This window comes from Chanos chanos, chromosome 11, assembly GCF_902362185.1.
Source record: "Chanos chanos chromosome 11, fChaCha1.1, whole genome shotgun sequence".
Taxonomy (NCBI): domain Eukaryota; kingdom Metazoa; phylum Chordata; class Actinopteri; order Gonorynchiformes; family Chanidae; genus Chanos; species Chanos chanos.
Window position 1 is genome coordinate 15,338,086 of NC_044505.1, and position 25,623 is coordinate 15,363,708.

At 39.5% G+C, this 25,623-nt stretch overlaps 1 protein-coding gene across 1 annotated transcript; it reads left to right on the top strand.

Annotated features, from left to right (window-relative positions):
* Positions 1-1,399: 1,399 nt before the first annotated feature.
* Positions 1,400-21,826, top strand: LOC115823707 (NACHT, LRR and PYD domains-containing protein 12-like; the record flags this gene model as incomplete). Its single annotated transcript, XM_030787736.1, is given in 11 exon segments — positions 1,400-1,482; positions 1,975-2,088; positions 3,412-3,525; positions 4,807-4,920; positions 6,185-6,298; positions 7,560-7,673; positions 10,728-12,764; positions 14,036-14,209; positions 16,127-16,300; positions 19,787-19,960; positions 21,646-21,826. Coding segments are annotated over 11 exon segments (3,360 nt in total), but the record flags the coding sequence as incomplete, so codon positions are not given.
* Positions 21,827-25,623: the final 3,797 nt, after the last annotated feature.

Below are 25,623 nucleotides of genomic sequence, written 5' to 3' on the forward strand. Positions count from 1 at the left end.
TGGTTTGCTGATGAAACAAAAGAGACGGGCCAGAGGACAACCGGCTGACAATGCAGTATCCAGCTGGAACTTTTTTTTCTCGAAAATTAGATGTATTAATTAGTAATATTTATATTTTTATATTTTAATTCGGTAATTTGCAAAGTAAGACCAAAACTCACATGTGTGATGAAATATTTGCTGTGCATAACAAGCATTTCACAAATGTTTTAGAAAGTTTTTAAAATGCATTTAATGATGATTTAATCATATTAATGACATTGTTTAATATGTGAAAAGGAAGTGTACATTTTTATTTGTGTAGATTATTATGGCTTGAGGCCAATCTTGGTGAAACGTGGCATGAAATTGTCTCCCATCTTCTCCCTGTGGAGTTAAGTGTATAATGACCACTAGACGGCGACAGTGTGTAAGGAACAGTATCAAAGTCAAAATGTAGTAATTTTGCTATCTGCATGTTTAACATGTCCAACTTTCCTGTGGTTTTCCCAGAGTGCGCGGCTGAGGGGTGGAATGAGAGCAAATCTAAACAGCTGTGATGTAGTTTTACCTCCTGAGACTGAAACAGCCTGAAAAACCGCAGTTCAGAGTTCAGTGACTAAAATGGTGATTAACTGGTCGATCAAGCACTGATTCAGCGTGTGAAACTGACAAGAGTTCAGTTCAGTGTGAAAAGTGCAGGAAGTGGAATCAAAACAGAGCTGAAGGAATCTTTAAAAGCTGGTCTCTCTTACAATTTACAATTTAGTTATTTGGCAGACGCTTTTTACCAAAGCAACTTACAATCAGTGCATCAGTTATATCACTGTTGATGGAGACTTTAAAATACCACAGTGAGAGTTCTCTTATAGATGCCCCAGAAAATTCAAAGAGAAAATTAAATAATTGTTGAAAGTTTTAAAATTGGACTAGATCATTTTTCCTGTGTGGAAGGTTTCTGTAGACTGCCTGACTCAATTTGGATATACACACGTATATACAAACCAGAGAAAATTGTCAAAGTGCATAATATTGCATCAATAATCATATTTGACTTATACTGTGCTGAATTGTTTTATATGTATTGAAAGTTCACATCATACACCGTTTTGTCATGGCTGAGATGAAAGTTAGAGTAGACTGTAATATTAACCATAACCATATGATCTTTCTTTCTCATGTTTTATGACATAAATGTTTTGTTTCTCCACAGAACTATGAGTGACATGTGAGTTTATGAGGAGCAGATCAGTACCTGTAGAGTCTGTGTGAAGGAGGTGAAGAGGAGAACACTGAATCTAAAATGAGTCTCATAACAGACAGTGAGGAGGAGGGTTCTGCCTCTAAAAAGAGTCGCCATGGAGACAGAGAGGTGGGGGACACTGTTGACTACAGGACACAGAGAGCAGGATCTCCAGTCCCCAGCTGTGTGTCTATGAAGAGTCATAACTGTATGGCACAGCCCATATACTTCAATGGAGGAACAGTGTTCTCTGATCCCAGGTCAGTCTGTCTTTAGGAATGAATGTACAGTATATACAGATACAGTGTCCTTTGATCCCAGGTCAGTCTGTGAATTTCCTTGTGTGTTTATGTGTGTGTGCGTGTGTGTGTGTGTGTGCAATTGCGCACATGTGTGTGTGTGTTTGTGTGTGTATGTGTGTGCGCGCATGTGAGTGTGTGTGCATGGTTCTGTGTGTATCACCAGTGTGTGCGCGCGCTCGCATATGTATGTAAATGTGTGTGTCTGTGTTTGTCTGTGTGGGTGTCTGTGTGTGTGTGTGTGTGTGTGTGTGTGTGGGTGGGTGGGTGTCTGTGTGGGTGTGTGTGTCTGTGTGTGTGTCTGTCTGAGTGTGCATGTGTGTGTGTGCGTTGGCCACTACCCAAGCATACATTTCAAAATATCACAGATTAGCTTTATGATCTGTTAGCTGCACAAGACAAACTGTATATATTAATAAAGATTTTCCTTTATGTTTTTATTGTAACTCACAGAGTTCAGACACAGAGAGCAGGATCTCCAGTCCCCAGCTGTGTGTCTATGAAGAGTAATAACTCTATGGCACAGCCCATGTACTTCAATGGAGGAACTGCGTTCTCTGATCCCAGGTCAGTCTGTCTGTATGAATGTACAGTATATACGGATACATTTTCCTCTGATCCCAGGTCAGTCTGTCTGTATGAATGTACAGTATAAACGGATACATTGTCCTCTGATCCCAGGTCAGTCTGTCTGTATGAATGAATGGAGTCTTTAAAAGTGAATTTCTGTTGGTTGGGGGAGAGTGTGTGTGTGTGTGTGTGTGTGTGTGCGTGTGTGTGCGTGTGTGTGCGTGTGTGTGCGCGTGTGTGGGGAGGGTGGGGGTTCAATGCTGACGTTATAATATTCCCCACTTCAGTTTTTATTACCATGATTCAAAGATTTTAAAACAGTTTAAAGAGAGTCATTCTGAAGAGTTTGGGTTTTTCCCGAAACATAAATGGTTTTTCATTTGAATTCTGCTGTTTTGTTTGTTGCATTACTGCATGTCTTGTTGCATGAAGAGCACAAGTTCCCCTCGACCCAAGTCAATCAGTGTCATATCAACCCTGGCCTTAAAATCTCTCTCATTATACATAAACGCTTCCCCCAGTAAATGAGTGAGAAAACCAGTCTTCAGGTTAGCCCTCAACTCATTCCAGAAGACGTTCTAAACCATGAATGTATTTAGTCAGCCACTGAATCAGTGTGAGAAAGGCGTTCCACACCTAGAACATACTCAATCAACCACTGAATCAGTAGGAGAAACTCAGAAGAGCTACTTTAATGACAGAGATGTGAAGAACACTCCAAGTGTTATTAAAATTATCAACGCATGGGGACATTAAAAGTGAATTTCATTGTGTGTGTGTGTGTGCGCGCACGCGTGCGCGTGTGTGTGTGTGTGTGCATGTTTCTGTGCGTATCCCCAGTGTGTGTGTGCGCTTGCATGTGTATGTGAATGCGTGTGTCTGTGGGTGTCTGTATGTGTGTGTGTCTGTCTGAGTGTGCATGTGAGTGTGCATTGGCCACTACCCTAGCATACAATTTAAAATATCACAAATTAGCTTTATGATCTTATTTGAAAAAATTGAAAGCGAGAATCGTTAAGGATTCTGACTCTTGGGTTAGGGTTACATTTTTCACTCAACCTGTATTATAAAATTATTTTGTGTTTTTACTTCTGTATGTTGTCTATTTGGATCTTATTATGAATGTAGTGTACAGTATATTCTTTTTCATTTGATAATGTTTTTTTTTATCTTTTCTTTTTGTTTGGTTTTGGGTTTTTTTGTTTGTTTTTTTTTTCATTTCATAATGTGTAATGTAAAGCTGTACAGACTGTTAACTGCACAAGACAAACTGTATATATTAATAAAGATTTTTCTTCATGTTTTTATTATAACTCACAGAGTTCAGACACAGAGAGCAGGATCTCCAGTCCCCAGCTGTGTGTCTATGAAGAGTAATAACTCAATGGCACAGCCCATGTACTTCAATGGAGGAACTGCGTTCTCTGATCCCAGGTCAGTCTGTCTGTATGAATGTACAGTATATACGGATACATTTTCCTCTGATCCCAGGTCAGTCTGTCTGTATGAATGTACAGTATATACGGATACATTTTCCTCTGATCCCAGGTCAGTCTGTCTGTATGAATGAATGGAGTCTTTAAAAGTGAATTTCTGTTGGTTGGGGGAGAGTGTGTGTGTGTGTGTGTGTGTGTGCGTGTGTGTGCGTGTGTGTGCGCGTGTGTGGGGAGGGTGGGGGTTCAATGCTGACGTTATAATATTCCCCACTTCAGTTTTTATTACCATGACTCAAAGATTTTAAAACAGTTTAAAGAGAGTCATTCTGAAGAGTCTGGGTTTTTTCCCGAAACATAAATGGTTTTTCATTTGAATTCTGCTGTTTTGTTTGTTGCATTACTGCATGTCTTGTTGCATGAAGAGCACAAGTTCCCCTCGACCCAAGTCAATCAGTGTCATATCAACCCTGGCCTTAAAATCTCTCTCATTATACATAAACGCTTCCCCCAGTAAATGAGTGAGAAAACCAGTCTTCAGGTTAGCCCTCAACTCGTTCCAGAAGACGTTCTAAACCATGAATGTATTTAGTCAGCCACTGAATCAGTGTGAGAAAGGCGTTCCACACCTAGAACATACTCAATCAACCACTGAATCAGTAGGAGAAACTCAGAAGAGCTACTTTAATGACAGAGATGTGAAGAACACTCCAAGTGTTATTAAAATTATCAACGCATGGGGACATTAAAAGTGAATTTCATTGTGTGTGTGTGTGTGCATGTTTCTGTGCGTATCCCCAGTGTGTGTGTGCGCTTGCATGTGTATGTGAATGCGTGTGTCTGTGGGTGTCTGTATGTGTGTGTGTGTCTGTCTGAGTGTGCATGTGAGTGTGCATTGGCCACTACCCTAGCATACAATTTAAAATATCACAAATTAGCTTTATGATCTTATTTGAAAAAATTGAAAGCGAGAATCGTTAAGGATTCTGACTCTTGGGTTAGGGTTACATTTTTCACTTAACCTGTATTATAAAATTATTTGTGTTTTTACTTCTGTATGTTGTCTATTTGGATCTTATTATGAATGTAGTGTACAGTATATTCTTTTTCATTTGATAATGTTTTTTTTTATCTTTTCTTTTTGTTTTGTTTTGGGTTTTTTTGTTTGTTTGTTTTTTCATTTCATAATGTCTAATGTAAAGCAGTACAGACTGTTAACTGCACAAGACAAACTGTATATATTAATAAAGATTTTTCTTCATGTTTTTATTGTAACTCACAGAGTTCAGACACAGAGAGCAGGATCTCCAGTCCCCAGCTGTGTGTCTATGAAGAGTAATAACTCTATGGCACAGCCCATGTACTTCAATGGAGGAACTGCGTTCTCTGATCCCAGGTCAGTCTGTCTGTATGAATGTACAGTATATACGGATACATTTTCCTCTGATCCCAGGTCAGTCTGTCTGTATGAATGAATGGAGTCTTTAAAAGTGAATTTCTGTTGGTTGGGGGAATGTGTGTGTGTGTGTGTGTGTGTGAGTGTGTGTGCACGTGTGTGGGGAGGGTGGGGGTTCAATGCTGACGTTATAATATTCCCCACTTCAGTTTTTATTACCATGATTCAAAGATTTTAAAACAGTTTAAAGAGAGTCATTCTGAAGAGTTTGGGTTTTTTCCCGAAACATAAATGGTTTTTCATTTGAATTCTGCTGTTTTGTTTGTTGCATTACTGCATGTCTTGTTGCATGAAGAGCACAAGTTCCCCTCAACCCAAGTCAATCAGTGTCATATCAACCCTGGCCTTAAAATCTCTCTCATTATACGTAAACGCTTCCCCCAGTAAATGAGTGAGAAAACCAGTCTTCAGGTTAGCCCTCAACTCATTCCAGAAGACGTTCTAAACCATGAATGTATTTAGTCAGCCACTGAATCAGTGTGAGAAAGGCGTTCCACACCTAGAACATACTCAATCAACCACTGAATCAGTAGGAGAAACTCAGAAGAGCTACTTTAATGACAGAGCTGTGAAGAAAACTCCAAGTGTTATTAAAATTGTCAACGCATGGGGACATTAAAAGTGAATTTCACTGTGTGTGTGTGTGTGTGTGTGTGTGCGCACACGTGCGCATGTGTGTGTGTGTGTGTGCATGTTTCTGTGCGTATCCCCAGTGTGTGTGTGTGCGCTTGCATGTGTATGTGAATGCGTGTGTCTGTGGGTGTCTGTATGTGTGTGTGTCTGTCTGAGTGTGCATGTGAGTGTGCATTGGCCACTACCCTAGCATACAATTTAAAATATCACAAATTAGCTTTATGATCTTATTTGAAAAAATTGAAAGCGAGAATCGTTAAGGATTCTGACTCTTGGGTTAGGGTCAGGGTTAGGGTTATATTTTTCACTCAACCTGTATTATAAAATTATTTTGTGTTTTTACTTCTGTATGTTGTCTATTTGGATCTTATTATGACTGTAGTGAACAGTATATTATTTTTCACTTGATAATGTTTTTTTTTATCTTTTCTTTTTGGTTTTTTTTGGGTTTTCTTGTTTGTTTTTTTCATTTCATAATGTGTAATGTAAAGCAGTACAGACTGTTAACTGCACAAGACAAACTGTATATATTAATAAAAAATTTTCTTCATGTTTTTATTGTAACTCACAGAGTTCAGACACAGAGAGCAGGATCTCCAGTCCCCAGCTGTGTGTCTATGAAGAGTAATAACTCTATGGCACAGCCCATGTACTTCAATGGAGGAACTGCGTTCTCTGATCCCAGGTCAGTCTGTCTGTATGAATGTACAGTATATACGGATACATTTTCCTCTGATCCCAGGTCAGTCTGTCTGTATGAATGAATGGAGTCTTTAAAAGTGAATTTCTGTTGGTTGGGGGAGTGTGTGTGTGAGTGTGTGTGTGTGTGTATGTGTGTGTGCGCGTGTGTGTGCGTGTATGTGTGCGCGTGTGTGGGGAGGGTGGGGGTTCAATGCTGACGTTATAATATTCCCCACTTCAGTTTTTATTACCATGATTCAAAGATTTTAAAACAGTTTAAAGAGAGTCATTCTGAAGAGTCTGGGTTTTTTCCCGAAACATAAATGGTTTTTCATTTGAATTCTGCTGTTTTGTTTGTTGCATTACTGCATGTCTTGTTGCATGAAGAGCTCAAGTTCCCTTCAACCCAAGTCAATCAGTGTCATATCAACCCTGGCCTTAAAATCTCTCTCATTATACGTAAACGCTTCCCCCAGTAAATGAGTGAGAAAACCAGTCTTCAGGTTAGCCCTCAACTCGTTCCAGAAGACGTTCTAAACCATGAATGTATTTAGTCAGCCACTGAATCAGTGTGAGAAAGGCGTTCCACACCTAGAACATACTCAATCAACCACTGAATCAGTAGGAGAAACTCAGAAGAGCTACTTTAATGACAGAGATGTGAAGAACACTCCAAGTGTTATTAAAATTATCAACGCATGGGGACATTAAAAGTGAATTTCATTGTGTGTGTGTGTGTGCGCGCGTGTGTGTGTGTGTGCATGTTTCTGTGCGTATCCCTAGTGTGTGTGTGCGCTTGCATGTGTATGTGAATGCGTGTGTCTGTGGGTGTCTGTATATGTGTGTGTCTGTCTGAGTGTGCATTGGCCACTACCCTAGCATACAATTTAAAATATCACAAATTAGCTTTATGATCTTATTTGAAAAAATTGAAAGCGAGAATCGTTAAGGATTCTGACTCTTGGGTTAGGGTCAGGGTTAGGGTTACATTTTTCACTCAACCTGTATTATAAAATTATTTTGTGTTTTTACTTCTGTATGTTGTCTATTTGGATCTTATTATGACTGTAGTGTACAGTATATTATTTTTCATTTGATAATGTTTTTTTATCTTTTCTTTTTGTTTTGTTTTGTTTTGGGTTTTTTTGTTTGTTTTTTTTTCATTTCGTAATGTGTAATGTAAAGCAGTACAGACTGTTAACTGCACAGGACAGACTGTATATATTAATAAAGATTTTTCTTCATGTTTTTATTGTAACTCACAGAGTTCAGACACAGAGAGCAGGATCTCCAGTCCCCAGCTGTGTGTCTATGAAGAGTAATAACTCTATGGCACAGCCCATGTACTTTAATGGAGGAACTGTGTTCTCTGATCCCAGGTCAGTCTGTCTGTATGAATGAACAGTGTCCTCTTATCCCAGGTCAGTCTGTCTGTATGAATGAACAGTGTCCTCTGATCACAGGTCAGTCTGTCTGTATGAATGAACAGTGTCCTCTGATCACAGGTCAGTCTGTCTGTATGAATGAATAGTGTCCTCTGATCCAAGGTCAGTCTGTCTCTATGGATCAGTAGTGGCTGTATGGCGCCCTGGGTGAACCCCTCCTTCAGCGCCCAAAACGCAAAAGTTGTGCCACTGCCGCCCACCAACAAAAAAGAGCACCATTTTTTACTAACTAATTTCACGCAAAGAAAATGCAACAATATTTTTGTGAAACTGTATATTTCCCGTATTATGAATGAATTGTGGTTTATCTGGTAGCATTTCGTAGTGCGACTGATTTTACCAATTGCATTAGTACTGTACAAAGTTAGAGGTGCACTGTTTAATAGATTCCCCTGCTCCCCCTACCTTGGCTCCCACTTCCAAAAGGCTAATTGACCCACACGGTGACATGGTTTCATTGACGTGACGTGCAAATGAATGATAGAAAACCGACTGTGCAAATGTCACCGTTCTGAATTTTTTTGTGTGGTCGCCCCGTGCTGCCCCCGGCTATATTCCACCCAGGGCGGCCGCTCATGTTGCCCATACTTAAATCTGCCACTGCTATGGATGTACAGTGATCTCTGATCCCAGGTCAGTCTGTCTGTATGAATGTACAGTCTTCTCTGATCCCAGGTCAGTCTGTCTGTATAAAACTACAGTGTCCTCTGATCTCAGGTCAGTCTGTCTGTATAAATGTGCAGTATCCTCTGATCTCAGGTCAGTCTGTCTGTATGAACGTGCAGTATCCTATGGTACCAGGTCAGTCTGTCTGTATGAATGTACAGTGTTCTCTGATCCCAGGTCAGTCTATCTGTATGAATGTACAGTATATAAGCAGATACACAGATGTTACACAAAGCTGTTCATGTCTCCGTTTATTCAAGGAACTTTATTTCTCACAGCAAGATCATTTCTAATATTGTCCATTATTTTCCAATAATATTGTCCAATGTTCTTTTTTTTTTTTCATTTTGATGGAATTTTGACTAATGTTTCTCCTCCTCTTTGTTTTAATCTTGGTGACAAAACAACAAGTATTTCTTACATGAGATTTGCCAAAGGAGAATGAAGTTCGATGTTGTCATCTGTGTACATCTGAATTTTGCTACTTCACTTTATGTGTTACTGCATTCAGCCAAAGCACTGTTTCCCCACGGCCCAAGTCAATCTGTGTCATATCAGCTCTGCCTTTAAAATCTGAACAAAATGTCACCTGATCCAACACGTTATGTGTTACTGCCCTCTAGTGGTGAGAAGTGTCACAGCCTCAAAACACACACAAGCTGGAAACACACGAAATGTTAAAATGACCTGTACATATGCACAGTAATTCTTAATAATATATAATGAAATGAACCAGCATGTTCCTCTTATCTCACTAACATTTGCATGATGACTTAATGATATAACTGTGTTATCTCTTCTTACACACCAACATTTACTCAAAAAAGAAAAGAAAATGAGTTAGAGGGATAGTCATTAGTTTGTCCCTAAAATCAGACCAACAGACTTTCCAAAGAACAAACATGCTGAGGTCAGTGTCATGTGAGAATGACAAATTGAGGAGACATACTGTGATGTCATAACTGTGAAGAGAACTTAAAGAGGATCTTGGTCTATTGTGTGAAGACTGGGCTATGGTTTAGTCTTTTCTCCACTTTAATCTCCATGACAACATGCAGAAGGAGTCCAGCTGAAAGAATGAAATTTAATATAAACAGGTCAAATTGGACATTTTCCTGATGTAATCACACAGTGAAATATGACAAGTTATACCAGTGCCTCACACTGAGAACATGTTTGAATCTCCTCATTTAACATATAGATTTGTATATACCATGTACTCTCTGACAAACATTTAGAAATCTCTTAGATAAGAGGTGGCTAACCATTCAGAGACAAAAGGTCAGGAAGACACAAAGCACAGATTCACTGTGTGTGTTTATATAAATGTCATGCTCTACATAAACTTACCCAGGTAAAGTCTTGTCATTCCAAACCAACCACACCTATCGTTGTGAATTATCTTCAAATATTCAGTTTACAGTGATATTCAGTTCATCCTCTCCTTCAGGGGTTTGTATTGCTAACATCTTAAATACTCTCTTAAGTTGATAATCTTTTTTATTGAACTGAAACAGACAAATCACAGGTACAGCAGACTGGGTAGTTTCAGAGAAAACATTTCTCACTCTGACACTCACAGGCACTGAAAGGAGTCAAACAGCCAAACAGCCAAAGTTTTTGCTGTTGTTGTTTTTTTTTTTAAATCCAGCTCAGTATAAAGTGATTGATGATACTGTCTCATTTGTAGATGTGTGGAGTCACTGAATGTGTCTGTTTAAATGAGTTGATTTTGCCCCTAATTTATTTATGTTTATCTTATTTTATCTGTTTGTTTATTATGTATGTACTTATTTCTTTTTCTGTTTTCCCCATTTTGTTTTCATTGCCTGACCACCTGCTTCTCTTTCATTAAACATGTTGGTAACAGTGGGGTTTTTTTTTGTATTTTTTATTGGTTGCATGGTTCTGTTTACTGGTTGGGAAGACGGAAGCATTTAAAGTCAAGCATCTCTCTCTCTCTCCCTCTCTCTTTCTCTCTCTCTCCCTCTCTCTTTCTCTCTCTCTTTCTCTCTCTCTCTGTCTCTTGATGGCAACTAATATTTTGCTGTAGAGCTGGACTGATGAGTCCCTCACTTCAGTATTAGTGTTTTCAGTAGCTGTGTTAATGGTTACTTTTGTGCTTACTGTTTTCTTTCTTTCTTTTTTTCTCTTGTTTCTTTCAAATTCCTGGATAATATATATCTATTTCCTGTCTTCAGGATTTCCATGTTTTCTGTTTGTTTGAAAAAACAAACAAATGAAAAAACTGGTACACAACAATAAGTATTGTTAAAATTCTCTCTCTCTCTGTCTCTCTCTCTTTTTCTCTCTGTGCTGCAGGTGGAGTGGAGGGCTGACCCAGGATCAGTCCAGGTGTGGTCTGTGTGAGCAGGTTCTGAGAGATCCAGTCTCTACCAGCTGTGGACACAGTTTCTGCAGACAGTGTATCAGCACGTACTGGGACCAGTCTGGTCCATCAGGAGACTATGTCTGTCCCCAGTGCAGAAAGAGATCCAGAACACCTCCTGTTCTACACCAACACAAAGTCTCCAACTCTACATCAGATGATGTCCTGCTGAGAACTATTGAGGCTCATAAAACCATCATGAAAAAGAAGTGTGAATACTTATTCGAAGGAAACACACTACGAGGAGACCACACCCTCCTCAACAGGATTTACACAGAGCTCTACATCATAGAGGGAGAGAGTGAAGGAGTGAATGAAGAACATGAAGTTTTACAGATTGAGACAGCATCCAGGACACAAAGTTCACGAGACATACCAATCAACTGCAGTGACATCTTCCAACCCTTGACCACTCAGGAACATACAGGGTACAGAAAAGAGAAAGAAATCAGAACTGTGCTCACCAAGGGCATCGCTGGCATTGGAAAAACAGTCACTGTCCAGAAGTTTATTCTGGACTGGGCAGAGGGAGCGACCAATCAGGACATTGATTTCATGTTTGTACTTCCTTTCCGGGAGTTGAACTTAATTAAAGATGAGCACTACAGTCTTCATGGACTTCTGCTAGAGTTTCATCCAGAACTGAGAGATCTGGATCCAAAGAAATATAATGTTTGTAAAATGCTGTACATCTTTGATGGTTTTGATGAGAGTCGTCTTCAGTTGGATTTTTCTCAGAGGTTGTGTGATGTGACCACACCATCATCAGTGAATATACTGATATCAAACCTCATTCAAGGAAATTTTCTTCCCTCTGCACTCATCTGGATAACCTCCAGACCAGCAGCAGCCAATCAGATTCCCTCTCGGTTCATCAGTCGTGTGACAGAAATAGTAGGATTCAATGATTCACAGAAAGAGGAATACTTCAGAAAAAGAATCAGTGATGAGAGTCAAGCCAACAGAATCATCTCACACATCAAAACATCAAGGAGCCTCCACATCATGTGTCACATCCCAGTGTTCTGTTGGATTTCAGCCACTGTGCTTCAGGAAATGCTGCGTCAAGACAATATAAATGGGATTCCTAAAACTCTGACTGAAATGTACACACACTTCCTGCTCATTCAGACAAACATGAAGAACCAGAAGTATGAAGAGAGACATGAGACCAGCCCAAAAAATCTTCTGGAATCAAGCAAGGAGATCTTCCTGAAACTCGCTAAACTGGCCTTCGAACAGTTGTTGATTGGCAATGTTATGTTTTATGAGGAGGATCTGAGAGAATGTGGCATTGATGTGAGCGATGCCACAGTGTACTCTGGGATTTGTACGGAGATCTTTAAGGAGGAATCTGTGTTTCGTCAAAAGAAGATCTACTGCTTTGTGCACCTGAGTGTTCAAGAGTTCTTTGCTGCTCTCTATGTATTTTACTGCTATATAAGCAAGAACATGGAGGCACTGAAGTATTTTCTGAAGAGAGGGACCAGAGCTGTGCCAGAGAATGTGTCCTTGGATGAGTTGCTTAAGGGAACAGTGCATAAAGCCTTGGAGAGTAAGAATGGACACTTAGACCTGTTCATCCGCTTCTTTCATGGAATTTCACTGGAGTCCAACCAGAAACTCCTGCAAGGTCTACTGACACATACAGAAAACAACCCAGAGAGCATTAAGAAAGCGATCCGAAACCTCAAAGTGACCCAAAAAAAGAACCCTCATCCTGAAAGATGCATCAATCTACTGCATTGCTTGACTGAAATGAATGACTGCTCAGTTCAAGAAGAAATTCAAGCTTTTCTTAAATCAAAGAAGTCTAAAACAAAGCTCACACTTGCACAGTGTTCAGCATTGGCCTACATGTTTCAGATGTCAGAGGAGGTGCTGGATGAGTTTGACCCCCAAAAATACAACACGTCAGACGAGGGTCGTAGGAGACTGGTCCCAGCTGTGAGATGCTGCAGAAAAGCTTTGTGAGTTCACACATTTTTAAAGTAACACTCTCTTTTAGTAGCATTATTTGAAAGGAAACTTTAGTGTGGGGCTGATTTTGGACATGTTCCTGGGCTCAGATAGCGGTTTTCAACCTTGAATGTTATATTACTCGTGAAATATTATATACCATAAACATTCAGGGAGAGAATAGATTCATTCAGGTAAACTTAAACACATGACAGTACAGTATATGAATGATGGGCAGTAAAACATCTGTGCATATAAAATATGCAGGTTGTATGTTGTACATTATTATCTCTGTTTGTATCATTATTTTGAGTTTCCTCAGTTTCAACAGGCCTGATACACAGTACATAGACCAGGGCTTTTCAGTTACACATTCAAATGGGCCGGATTTCAGAACCAGGCCTTGTTCATGGCCCAAAAATGTTTGATAACCCATTTACATAGGACATATAGAAATATTCAAATTTATTTAGAACCATTACAGCTTTACACATATTTACATTTACTTTGCATTTGGAGATGGTGAAATACACTTGTTTACACTTGAAAAACAGCGGTCAATTTTTCTTTTCAGTGTTGACAAAAATGCATTTCTTTCACCTTATTTACCACTCTGGAGTGATATATATGGTAAAATGTCCCGACGGCCCAGTGCTGATATACTACATGTATTAACACTCATGGAATGTCTCTTGTCCAATCAAATAACTCATCTGGAGATTACTCCTGTATATTTTTAAATTGACTTAGATCATGACTTGCCGTTGGAGGCTCCTCATGGACTGGATTTGACCCGTTTGCCGACACCTAAAACAGCCTGTCATAGGCCTTGAAGAACATTGAAAAATATTTAGTAATATTGTTTCTTCCACTGTGTAAATTTCTATTCTGATCAAAATCCTAACTATCAAAAAACATTTCCATATTTGTTTATGTTTATATGAGTATTAATTTGCCTGATAATTAATTTGCCGATAAGACCGTTAGTGAACAAACTGTTTTTCAGGTCGTTTTCTAATTTACTATGCCCCCACTATGTATGTTATTACCATGTAATATTGATTGGCGACTGTTATGCAGTTTATCTGAATATGGCTCTGAATATGTAATTATATCTGTGTTTGTCATTAGTCTCTGTGGACTGCAGTGTAGAGTACAGAATCAGTTACACTTCCAGTCCCAAAATCATAGTCTGTATATGGAAATTAATATAGGAGATGCAGTTAATTTAGGCTTTTGTGACTAACTTTCTCTCTCTCTCTCTGTCTCTCTCTCTCTCCAGACTTGCTGGTTGTAAACTCACTGAACAGTCCTGTGAAGCTGTAGCCTCAGTTCTACAGTCAGTAAACTGTCCCCTGAGAGAACTGGACCTGAGTAACAATGACCTTCAGGATGCAGGAGTGAAGTCTCTCTGTTTGGGGCTGAAGAATCCACACTGTAGACTGGAGATACTGAGGTCAGTATTAGTCATTTATTGAAATTATAGTATTTATAACATGTTTTGTGTCATTTCTTTACCCTGGATTTACCTGTGTGTGAGATGTCTAAATGATCTTACCTAAATTTATCAGTTTCATGTCTTTTCTCATTTGTCTTTTCCTTGTGTCTGGATTAAAATGATCTCTTGTTATGCTGACTATTATGCTGAAATCTTGCTGTGTTGTGTCTTAGTGTGAGACTGAAGACATCACAGGAGAGTACTGTACTCCACAGCTAGTTTACATTTTACTCGTTCATATTTAAGCATTATACTATGTAGGGGCATCAGGCACCTCATATTGTAAAGAGGTCGTCCAACGTTAGTTAACTGAAATTACACTGTAATAACACATACAGTATGGTTATCTATATGAGAAACATCCTATAATCCAGCAAATGAGTAATATGTCTATCGGTGAATCAGTCGGAAGGGGGAAAAGAAAAAGTTAATCCCTTAAGAGATTTTGAAGATGTATATGGTATTGTAATATTCTGTTCGTCTACGGCGAAGCAGAAAAAGAATTGCACTCATTTTACACACAAATATAACGTGCAAGTATAACCAAATTGTAATTACATTAGTGAAAAGAATAATCTCAGATCGAACGTCTTCAAGTAAACGTAAGATTTTTCGAGGCTGTCGTCTCTTGGCAACCTTACAGCCAATAGAGAATCGAGAGACACATTTCTGAAGTCCAAAACAGCCAGCGCTGTTTCTGATGTAAATGTTGTTAAGTAAGTGGTACGTATCGAAAAGGCTAGAAATAAACGCGATCCAATCCACTTTCGAGGTAAGTATCTGTTTTATGAAATGTAATGGTTTAGTAATGAGAGAATTTAATGATCATCAGTTTAGATTTGTGTTCAAACGATTTTGTAGTTTATCCCAGACACACATTTGCTATAGCATGTGAGGGGATTTCATTCCAAATTTGACAGCCAATAGATGTTGAAGTAACGCACTGGAAAAACTAGAAATATCAGCAATCCACTCCTCTTTCGCTGTCCTCTATACACACTACGTAAGTATCTTTTGTGATCACCAGAGAAACATTTCGATAACCGTGTTTACTTTTGGTCAAACGGTTTTCTAATTCGTCTCTGACATACGGTAGCTGTAACATGTGAAGGGATTTACAATCCAAACTGACAGCCAATAGAAAACCGAGAGACTCATCTCTCAAACCCGCGAACTGCAGTAACAGAAGCGTAAAAGACCGAGTGAGTTCTCTGAGGTAAAAACTGGAGAACGGGAACGAGTTCGGTTCGTCAGAAATGACAACGACGTATGATCCACTGTCTCTGTTTGTGTTCGTTAACATGTAAAGTAAGTGTCGTTCTCCAACATAAAAGGCTGGAGTAATATACACTTTATCCCTTAAGATGTTTGTTAAAACGGTTCTGTAATTAGCCTCTGAACGGTTCTGTAATTTAGCTGTAGCATGTGAGGGGACTCTTTCTCCAGAGACAGCGTTTCCATTTTCAGCCGTTTTTATGGTGTTCATCTGTTATAATTTGCCTAGTACTCAACCTTCGCGTAATTTGTAGAGGGATTAAAGAATTTCTTTTTGTGTTTTAGTGGCACATGATTGGATCTGATGATGATTATTTTATCACTAGTCTTACTGTGTGTTATTACCACGTCATTTTGGTTAACTACTGTGAGCTGTTTATTTGACTATGACTCTGAATATGTAATTATATGTGTGTTTGTTATGAGTCTCTGTGGACTGCAGTGTAGAGTACAGAATCATTTAAACTTACAGTCCCGAAATCATAGGCCTAGTCTGTATAAGAGGAGTAATGTAGGAGATATAAGCTAGTTATTCTAGGCTTTTGTGACTCTCTCTCTCTCTCTCTCTCTCTCTCTCTCTCTCTCTCTCTCTCTCTCCAGACTTGTTGTTTGTAAACTCACTGAACAGTCCTGTGAAGCTGTAGCCTCAGTTCTACAGTCAGTAAACTGCCCCCTGAGAGAACTGGACCTGAGTAACAATGACCTTCAGGATTCAAGACTGAAGTCTCTCTGTGTTGGACTGGAGAGTCCACACTGTAAACTGGAGACACTGAGGTCAGTATTAGTTATTGAAAATACAGTATTTATACTATGTTTTGTGTCATGTCTTTACACTGAACGTACTGCCTGCGTTGTAGATGTATAGCTGAATTATCTTAACTAATCTTATCAGTTACCTAAACATATCAGTTTTTGTCTTTCCTCGTGTGTCTTTTCCTGTGTTTTCTGGATTAAAATGATCTCTTGTTGTGTTGACTACTGTACTGAAATCTTGCTGTGCTGTGTAGCTGTGTCCCAGTGTGAGACAGAAGACATGACAGGGCAGGGCCTTACCGCACGCTCACACTGAGAGCGGCGAGAGCGTCAAAATTCACTCAAACCGCACTGCCAACAACACTGTCGAACATTGTGGACGCTCTGACGTTGATGAAATAGGCGGGTACAAGTTCGCTCGGAATGCTTGGTCATGCAAACTTGTAGGGGCTGAGAGGCGAACAAACGTGTAAACCGATATATGCAGACTGACCACAAGTAGGGTATAAGTTAACTCTAAGTGAACTCTTTTTAACGTGAAGCTGAGAAACTGATCGATTAAGGAGAGAAATATACAATTACAATGACAAGTCTGGTAATAACATAAACTAATTATAAGCCATTTGTGTGGTGTGACTTTTGCGGTGATGCTAAGTGCTAACAATGCTAAGTCAAATTTCAACCTGCAACGGCTGTGATCAAACTGTCCTCTGTTGTGCTGGGAACTACATTACATGTTTGGTGGGAACAAAGGTTTACACGTTTGTGTTCTCCAGAATTCTCTTGTGGGTCGCACTTCTAAATTCCGACTGGTTGCCGCCGAACCGTGTCATAGCTCATTACCTTAAAGTTAACCGAACTTCAACTTTATTCTGACGCTTAAACCGCCCTCGCCGTGCCGCTCTTCGCCGCTTAAAGACGCTGGCTCACATAGAAAATAAAAGTCCAGTCGCTTTGACGCTCTCGCCGCTCTCAGTGTGAACGCACAGTTACGTTTTACTAATGGAGCGGCTCACTTCACCGTTAAATTTGCGGATATATTCTGAGCCAGTTAGCCTGAAACTTGTTACTGCTGCTTCACCTTAGTAGTGGACAGTTACCTGTCTGAGGACCCTGAGGGTTAACACGTTGACATCACTGGCACTGCTGTTTGCACTAGTCCTTTCACTGAAAATGTGTGTGGGAATCTCCCGCATTACACGTGCTAAATTTGTGGGAACTGATGGAATTGTGCACAATACCCGCAACCCCACTCTTAAATTCAAGCCCTGCGGGAGAGTTCTCAGAGAGACAGAACATATCTAAGTAGCTATATTATTGGGTATCTTCTTAACCCTGTGGAGTCTGAGGCCTGTCAGCCACTTTCGAGGTAGTTTGACATGCTTTGATATTTTTATATGTTTCACCCATCTAAAAAAAAACATTGATCCCAAAGTGCTATATATGCTTATATTCAGTGCAAACTCAGCACCAATAATCTGAGAGCAGTAAGAATTTTATTAATCTATTTGTTGTTTAAACCAACTGTAAACACACACTTTTCAAAAACCTATTTTCAGAGGTGTTGAGAAATTGCCAAAAAACACATTATTAACATTTCTGGGTTTTTGAGCTCTGAACCTTGTAAACATATGTGTTGGCTACACATAGGTGATAAAAGCATTCAGAAATTTCATGTGGTTTGACTACTGAAGTGTTATAACTTTGGAGTGACACTGTTTTTTTCACAGCCAGTGGCCCACACCGTGAATATTGATGAGGTAGGTGTCAACACACCTGTAATAGTCCCCTGCCCCCCCACTGTCAAAGGTAATGGCCCATCAGTCTGGAGTGTCACTGTGACCCATCTCTGCCCCAAATCATGTGAGCACTTGCCCTTTCATCATAAGTTCACCTACCAAATTAAAACTTAGAATTCGACATTTACACATTACAGCAGGCCATGAAACGTATTTACTTATTTCGATAATTTACACCTGACGTATGCACTGAAACAGCCTACACTAAATAGACTAGGCTAATTATCGTTATAAGGGCAGTATACCCTCCATGAATATGATTTAGTTGGCTCCAATGATTATAAAAATCTTATTTTATATAGCACACAATCTTAAGCTACAGGAACCTGATATGATCATGACACATAAAATTACTGGTCGGTGTGTGTCGACTTTAACAGGTGCATTGTGTATGACATGATACAGTTATACAGTCTGCTGTCCCGATGGAGAAGTTATAGCCTACCTCCATGCAAGCAAAGCTTTATGACAGAAATTGTAGCTATAGAAAGTGATGTGCTCTGTCTGTGCAGAGTTGACGGAGGTAAAATAATTCACTTAACTCTGAACGTGTGTTTGCCGTGAAACGCTGTAGGTTGTGTTCACACATAGCGTCTTTTTTGCTGAAAAACGCTGGCCAGAGCATTTTTTTTCAGGTACACTGAACTGCTTTTTGGAACAAACGCTGGCAGGGTTTGTTCCAAAAAGCAGTTGAGAGCGTCTGTTGTTGCAATAACAACAGCTAACATGCTAGTTTTGCTAACAACAAGCTGTAAACACACTTACCAGAAACTCCTAAGATCCGCCCAATTTGACTCCAAACAGAGAGGTGCGTGATTGTGCCATCTTGCAGCTCCTTGGTCAGTATAAAAACACTTCAAACACGTGCTCTTGGTTATAGGAGGCAAACTGGGTGTTTCCTTGCCTCGCATTGTGCCAATAACGACTGCCAAGTTATCAGGGCGTTATCACATGAATAGCTCTATTCACAAAAGGGTGGGCCATCGAAGCTGTTTGGCAAAATTTCTTTCAGTTCCTGCAGGTGGGAATGCAGACTCCAGAGGATTTAAAGTTCAGTCTGTGTCTGTTTGTCTGTACTCCACAGCTAGTTTACATTTGACTTGTTCATAGTTAAACATTATGCTACGCAGGGACATCAGTCACCTCATATTTTAAAGAGGTCACTTGAGGACTTATGGAGTAAAACACAGATTTTTACAAAGTGTTTCAATCCCAGACAGTCAGGTCCATACACTGAAAGAAGAGTTTTGTTTGTTTCTCTGTTTTTGATTGGATTCCTTAATCATGAAGAATTAGAGTAAATAGACCTGTGTGTTGTGCAGGGCTGTTGATCTAAAGGTTAAAACCTGTGTGATACATTGAGCTGTATCATCTTCCAAAGCAAATAGAAAGAAAGTGGTCAACACTGACCCTGCATGAAACATGTTCATGGTTGTTCATTTATATCATTAATATCCCAGATGTATTTTCATTATGAAGGAGATTAATCCAGTAGTGGTGAAATAGTACGCAAAAGTCACGGTTCGATACGTACCTCGGTTTTGAAGTTCGGTACGGTTACGGTACAGTGAAAGAAGACATGCAAAACATGAAATTTCTTTTCATTTATTATGCATTTGCTTGTAAACCTATAAACTTGTGAATTTGTAAATTATTGGATTTCTTTCTGTTTCTCTCCCTCTCTCTCTCTCTCTCTCTCTCTCTCCAGACTTGCTAGTTGTAATCTCACTGAACAGTCCTGTGAAGCTGTAGCCTCAGTTCTACAGTCAGTAAACTGTCCCCTGAGAGAACTGGACCTGAGTTACAATGACCTTCAGGATTCAGGAGTGAAGTTTCTCTGTGTTGGACTGGAGAATCCGCACTGTAAACTGGAGATACTGAGGTCAGTGTTAATCAGTTATTGAAAATACAATATTTATGTTTTGTCTGAATTAGTACTTCATGCAGGGACCCAGACTGACTTTTTTTGGAAACATCCTAGAACAGTCCTGAAACTTTGTCTCAACTATCCCAAAGTAAAAACTTACTGTCCCAAATATGACATTGCTTTTGTTTACATAACCGACGTGGTTTACATAACATAATTTAAATTATGTACATTTATTTCTCAGTTGAAGTATTTGTGGTTCCATTATGCCATCAGTCATTTTCAAAAACCATACAGTTTTTAAATCTATAGTTATGAATAGTCTTTTGCAGCTTGTATTTGTCAGAGCTATAATAATTGCACAAACAGTAAAAAGATTTCTTTTCCTTTCTTAACGTTTATTGCATAGAACTTATGTAGAAAATACATAAAGGAAAAAATAAAATAAGCTGCAAATAAGTCTGTCAGTCCATGAGTGTGTGTGTGAGTGTGTGCATGTGTGCGTACGTGTGTGTGTGTGTGTGTGTGTGTGTGCAGCCCCTCTATAAAGACCAAAATGTTTTCAGCGTGTGAGTGTGTTTGATTGTAAATACTGCTAGACTGTACAGTCAGTTGCTGAATAACTAGTTGCTCTGTGGTCTCTGTGTAAAGCAAATCACAGGTTTTCATATGTTTTTATTCGAACTCTTTATGAAAGATCCATTTGACTTTCTCTATCAGTGTTTGGTAGATGTCATTATTACTTTATCCATTCATATGTTTACTAGATGTTTAAACAGAGAAACTATAAACTGTAATGATAAATAAATGTCATTGTATCTTTGTTTCCATGTCATAAACAGTCAACTCCTCAGACATAGTCATTGTCACACAAACACAATCTTTGTTTTCTCTTCCTCAAAGTACACACATGTTGTCAGAGTCAGTCTAACCAACCCCTGCAATACTTGTGTTAAACCAGTCATACAAACATTAACTTTATTATAGAATCTCTAATGGTGCAATCTGTAATACAGCCCTGGGACATCAGGTGGTGTTAGTGTCCAATAGTTTCCATTAGCAGGAGACTACATGTGTTTTATCAGCAGACACTGATGATGTGACAGTGTTTATTATAGGACAGAAAGATGTTCTGACTCTTAACAGGAGTCTGGTCTCATGTGAAAAGACTCTTCAGCTAAAGTTCAGTCAGATAAAAGTGCAGGTCTCATAGGAGTGAGAATTAAGAATCTAAAAAGACCAGAATGAAGTGAGAAAACTCAACAGTGGAGTTCTCTACAGACTAATGATCACTTTCCCACTGATCCAGGTACAGATTTGAGTGTCTGCTTAACAGCGCAATACAGAGAGGATTTGTGTCAACTGTATATTGGTCATTAGTTTATGTTTTCTCTCTCTCTCTCTCTCTCTCTCTCTCTGTCTCATGGATATTGTGTCAGATAAGTACAGTAGTTCCATTTGTTTGTGTTTCAGTTAAGGTAGTTTTTCAATTTCACAAGTAGCTAACTTTGATAAATGAATTTGTCCAGCTAAGAATCAAACATTGTCAGAATGAAGTTAACAATGGTGTCCATTTAACTACAGGATAATGACAACACTCCCATTGATTCAGAATCAGAATTCAGATTTCAGTCTATCTGCTTAACCATGGATTTGTGTAAACTGTAAATCTCTCTCTCTCTCTCTCTCTCTCTCTCCAGGTTGTCTGACTGTTCAGTGACAGAGAAAGGCTGTTCTTCTCTGGCTTCAGCTCTGAGTTCAAACCCCTCACACCTGAGAGAGCTGGATCTGAGGTACAATCACCCAGGAGACTCAGGAGTGAAGCTGCTCTCTGCCAGAGAGAAGGATCCACACTGTCGACTGGACACACTCAAGTAAGTAGGGTGTGTGAGAGAAAGAGTATTAGAGTTTGTGTGTGTGTATGTGTTTAAAAGTAGATTTTCAATGTTGCGTGTTTGTGTGAGTGGCACGGTGGTGCAGTGGGTAGCCTCACAGCAAGAAGGTCTCGTGTTCAATTCCCGGCCGGGCGGCCAGGGTCTTTTCTGTGTGGAGTTTGCATGTTCTCCCTGTGTCTGCGTGGGTTTCCTCCGGGAGTTCTGGTTTTCTCCCACAGTCCAAAGACATGCAGGTTAGGTGAATTGGAGACACTAAATTGCCCCTAGGTATGAATGTGTGTTTGTCTGTGTCTCTGCCCTGCGATGGACTGGTGACCTGTCCAAGGTGTTTCCTTCGCCCTATGAAGCACCCCCTGCGACCTTAATCAGGATAATGAGATAATGAGTGAGTGAGTTTGTGGATGAGAAACAGAGAAAGCCCTCGTTGAAATTCCAGTAGAGCACCAATAGAAATTTCTACTGGAATGTGTTGGTCTTGTTCCAGTCGAAATAAAAAACTGATAGAAGCTGCTTGTCTCAAACGGTCTGTACTGGTTGAACTGGTCTCAAATAGTCTGTACTGATTGAACTGGTCTCAAACGGTCCGTATTGGTTGAACTGGTCTCAAATGGTTGAACTGGTCTCAAATGGTCTGTATTGGTTGAACTGGTCTTAAACAGTCTGTATTGGTCTTAGCTGGAGATAACTGGGTTATTGGGTTCACAGTGGTGTCTGAAACGTTCCAGTTGGTATTTAATGGATTAAATAATTTCAGTAGGTGGAGCCTGGACTGATAGTGAAAACATCACTGCATTTGATTAATGTTGTGACTGTTTACATCCACCACGCCCACACAGGCCCAGAACACACACACACATCTTTGTTTACTGTAATCTATACATACACCTTGATAATAACAATTTAACAGAGAATACTGAAACAGAGGCAACAAGTAAGTGTATAATGAATACCTTTATTGTCACTGTACATGTACAACCAGATTCAGTGTGCAGTACCAAGCCACGTGGAAGGACTTAAAATATAACTACAAAATGTACATGTGAAGAAAATATAGAAACATAAAAATATGAATAGAATATGATTCTTAAGTGGCAATGCAGTGCCTCAGGAAATGTTTTGTTTGATTTAATAGACTATACAGTACGTTGGAGGATTTAAATGTCTAAACATTTAAAGTGCAGTGTCCAATTCTAGGCTACTTAATAGTCCTAAATATGGTTAACTAAGCATACAACATTCACTAGTAATGGTCATAAATACAATGCAGGATTTCACTTTTAAAATCATACTTTGTCGTTCTTAATGGCGGTGACCTCCAATCCAGCGCTGCCTTTCCTGCTGGGTGAGGCTGTATCTGCCCTTATTTTGGGGATGGGGGCCCTCATGTTCTCCAGACGCTGTCTTAGCGAGTTCTCTTCAACTGAACTATATAAAATCCATAACTATGTCCTCACTAAAGGCATTAACAGCAGCAGGCATACACAATATAAAACCGTATCTCCAAACAGCCGTTATCTGGCCAGCCTAACGTTACGGTTAACAAAACACCAACGGTAGCAAGCGTGTGTTACACTGAATCCACAGTCTGATCAGTGGGAGATACAAAGGGAACACACGGAACTGATTCAGTAACATTTTCATCTGTCTTTAACTATCAGTATAACTCTACTCACATACTAGCCCACAAAGTGAGAACTTGTTTTTGTCATATGTAAAAGCTAAACTAAGTTAAAGATAAGAAATGCGTGTGGTTTTTTGTTGTTTCTGTTGTGTGTTTGTCTCTGAAACATAATACAGTGTGTGCGGAAATCAGAAAGTGTGTGTTTTATTAGTGTTTGTTCATAAATGTGTGTGTGTCGTGTAGAGCCGTGCTGATTGAGTGTGAGTGTGTGTGTGTGTGTGTGTGTGTTAGGGTTGCTACTAACGAATGCTTATCTATTGATTAATCTATCGACTAATTTACCGATTAGTTGATTAATCTGAGCGATTAATGTATTTCCACAAAATCAAAGTGACTGTTTCATTTAAGTTCATTTTATTTTGACAACAGCAGTGTTCATTTTGGCAGGCGATTTTGATTTAGTCTTAGTTTTAGTCTTTTGACTAAAATACATATTTGTTTTTGTCATATTTAGTCATTTGATCATTATTAGTTTTAGTCTAGTTTAAGTAAATGAAAACTGGACAAGGTTTAGTCATGTTTACGTCAATTTGCTTTTTTTTTTTAATTAAATCATAACAGTGATTTCATCAAGCACACAGATATTCTTAGGCTTGCTGTAGGTATGCACAATTAATGTTACCAAGTCAAGTGAACAGGAAAACATAGCTGTCTGCTTCTACCTAACAAAGTCAAACCTTTAAGTTGATTTGGATAGAACTTTTTTTTATCATTTCTTGGTGGTGCGTCTTCAAATGCATCTTGAGGTTTGAGGTATTTTTCCAGTCGATTTTGCACCCACATTGTTTGCAGTGAGTTTTACTATCAGTTGTGTTATAGCTAAAATGTGTCACAAATCCGTCCTTTTTCTTCTTCAGAGAGTTGCCAACACCATAGCTAGATGGGAAATGTTAAAGTATCGTACCACAGGCTTAAAATGATCGTAATTTGAGGGAAACTGTCGTACGCGAGTCATAACCAAGAGAACAAATCCGTGTAAATATTGTTGGGCAGACACTGTGCAGCTTTCAGAAAGAAAAGGACATTTGTTAACCTTAAGTGTTCCTTAGTAATGAAAGTTGCAGTTGTGTAAACTCTCTCCCTCTTTTTCACCCTTCTTTATCTATTTCTATCACGCTCACTCTGCCTCTCTATCCTTATTCCCTTTAATCCCAGTTCTCTCTTTATGGCCCAGGCCTCCCTGCGTGTAGGACCAATGCTTACCAAGGCAGGAACCACTCGCGGTAACACCTAACAGACGCCAGGCTTGATGTTTTAGCGCAGCAACCCCCAGACCATTTGGTCAAATGCTGATAACGTTTAATTGCGAAGGAGACTAGGTCACCTCGGGAGGTTAGTTTCCCTGTGAGAATGGAATTTGGACCATGCCACAGACCCCTTCTACATCACTCCATTTGGGCGCGAACTAGGTAAAACAAAAAGAAAAGTTAAACTAACTATGCGCCATGGTAAAAGAAATTATGCGCTCAAACCATATCCATCCCTATAGTCATAAAAGCGCGGTATAACTTGGAAATAAACCATAAATCAAGTCACAAGCAGCCAGTTTTATGACCATCGGTGTAACTGTGCTGTTTTTAATGGTAAAGAAACCATATTTGGTCTTGTTTGGGAGCATAAAATGCGGTAGATTTGAGTACGCGGATGTAATTTTACTCCTCTTTAGAAAAAAAAAGGTAAAATTATAGGCAGCAGGCTTCGTTTGAAACCTTCCAAGTTCTAAGGGGTGTCCCCCTCCTTGGGCTGAAGACACCCCCAAGAGAGATGGCAATACGCCCTTTTTCTTCAACAGATAAAAAGGCAAACACCTTGCTAGTCCTCAGTGCGTTCTTTCGTTCCCCGGTCGCCGCGTCACCGTACCTCGTCCCTATCTGCTCGCCTCTCTGAAGAATTGGTCCCGTTGGATCACTACCGAAGAGCTGCGTCTGGAAGCGTCGCTCAGCAAGCCTTCTACCTCTCCAGACTTCCATACCTGACCGTGGCGGGGCCTGCTCTTTCTCTTCCCCTTTCTCTCCTCTCCTCACTACCTTTAGAGTAAGTAATCATACTAGAACATCGCTCAGATAATTCTGTTGGTTAAGCGTGCCTCTTCGTGAGTAATG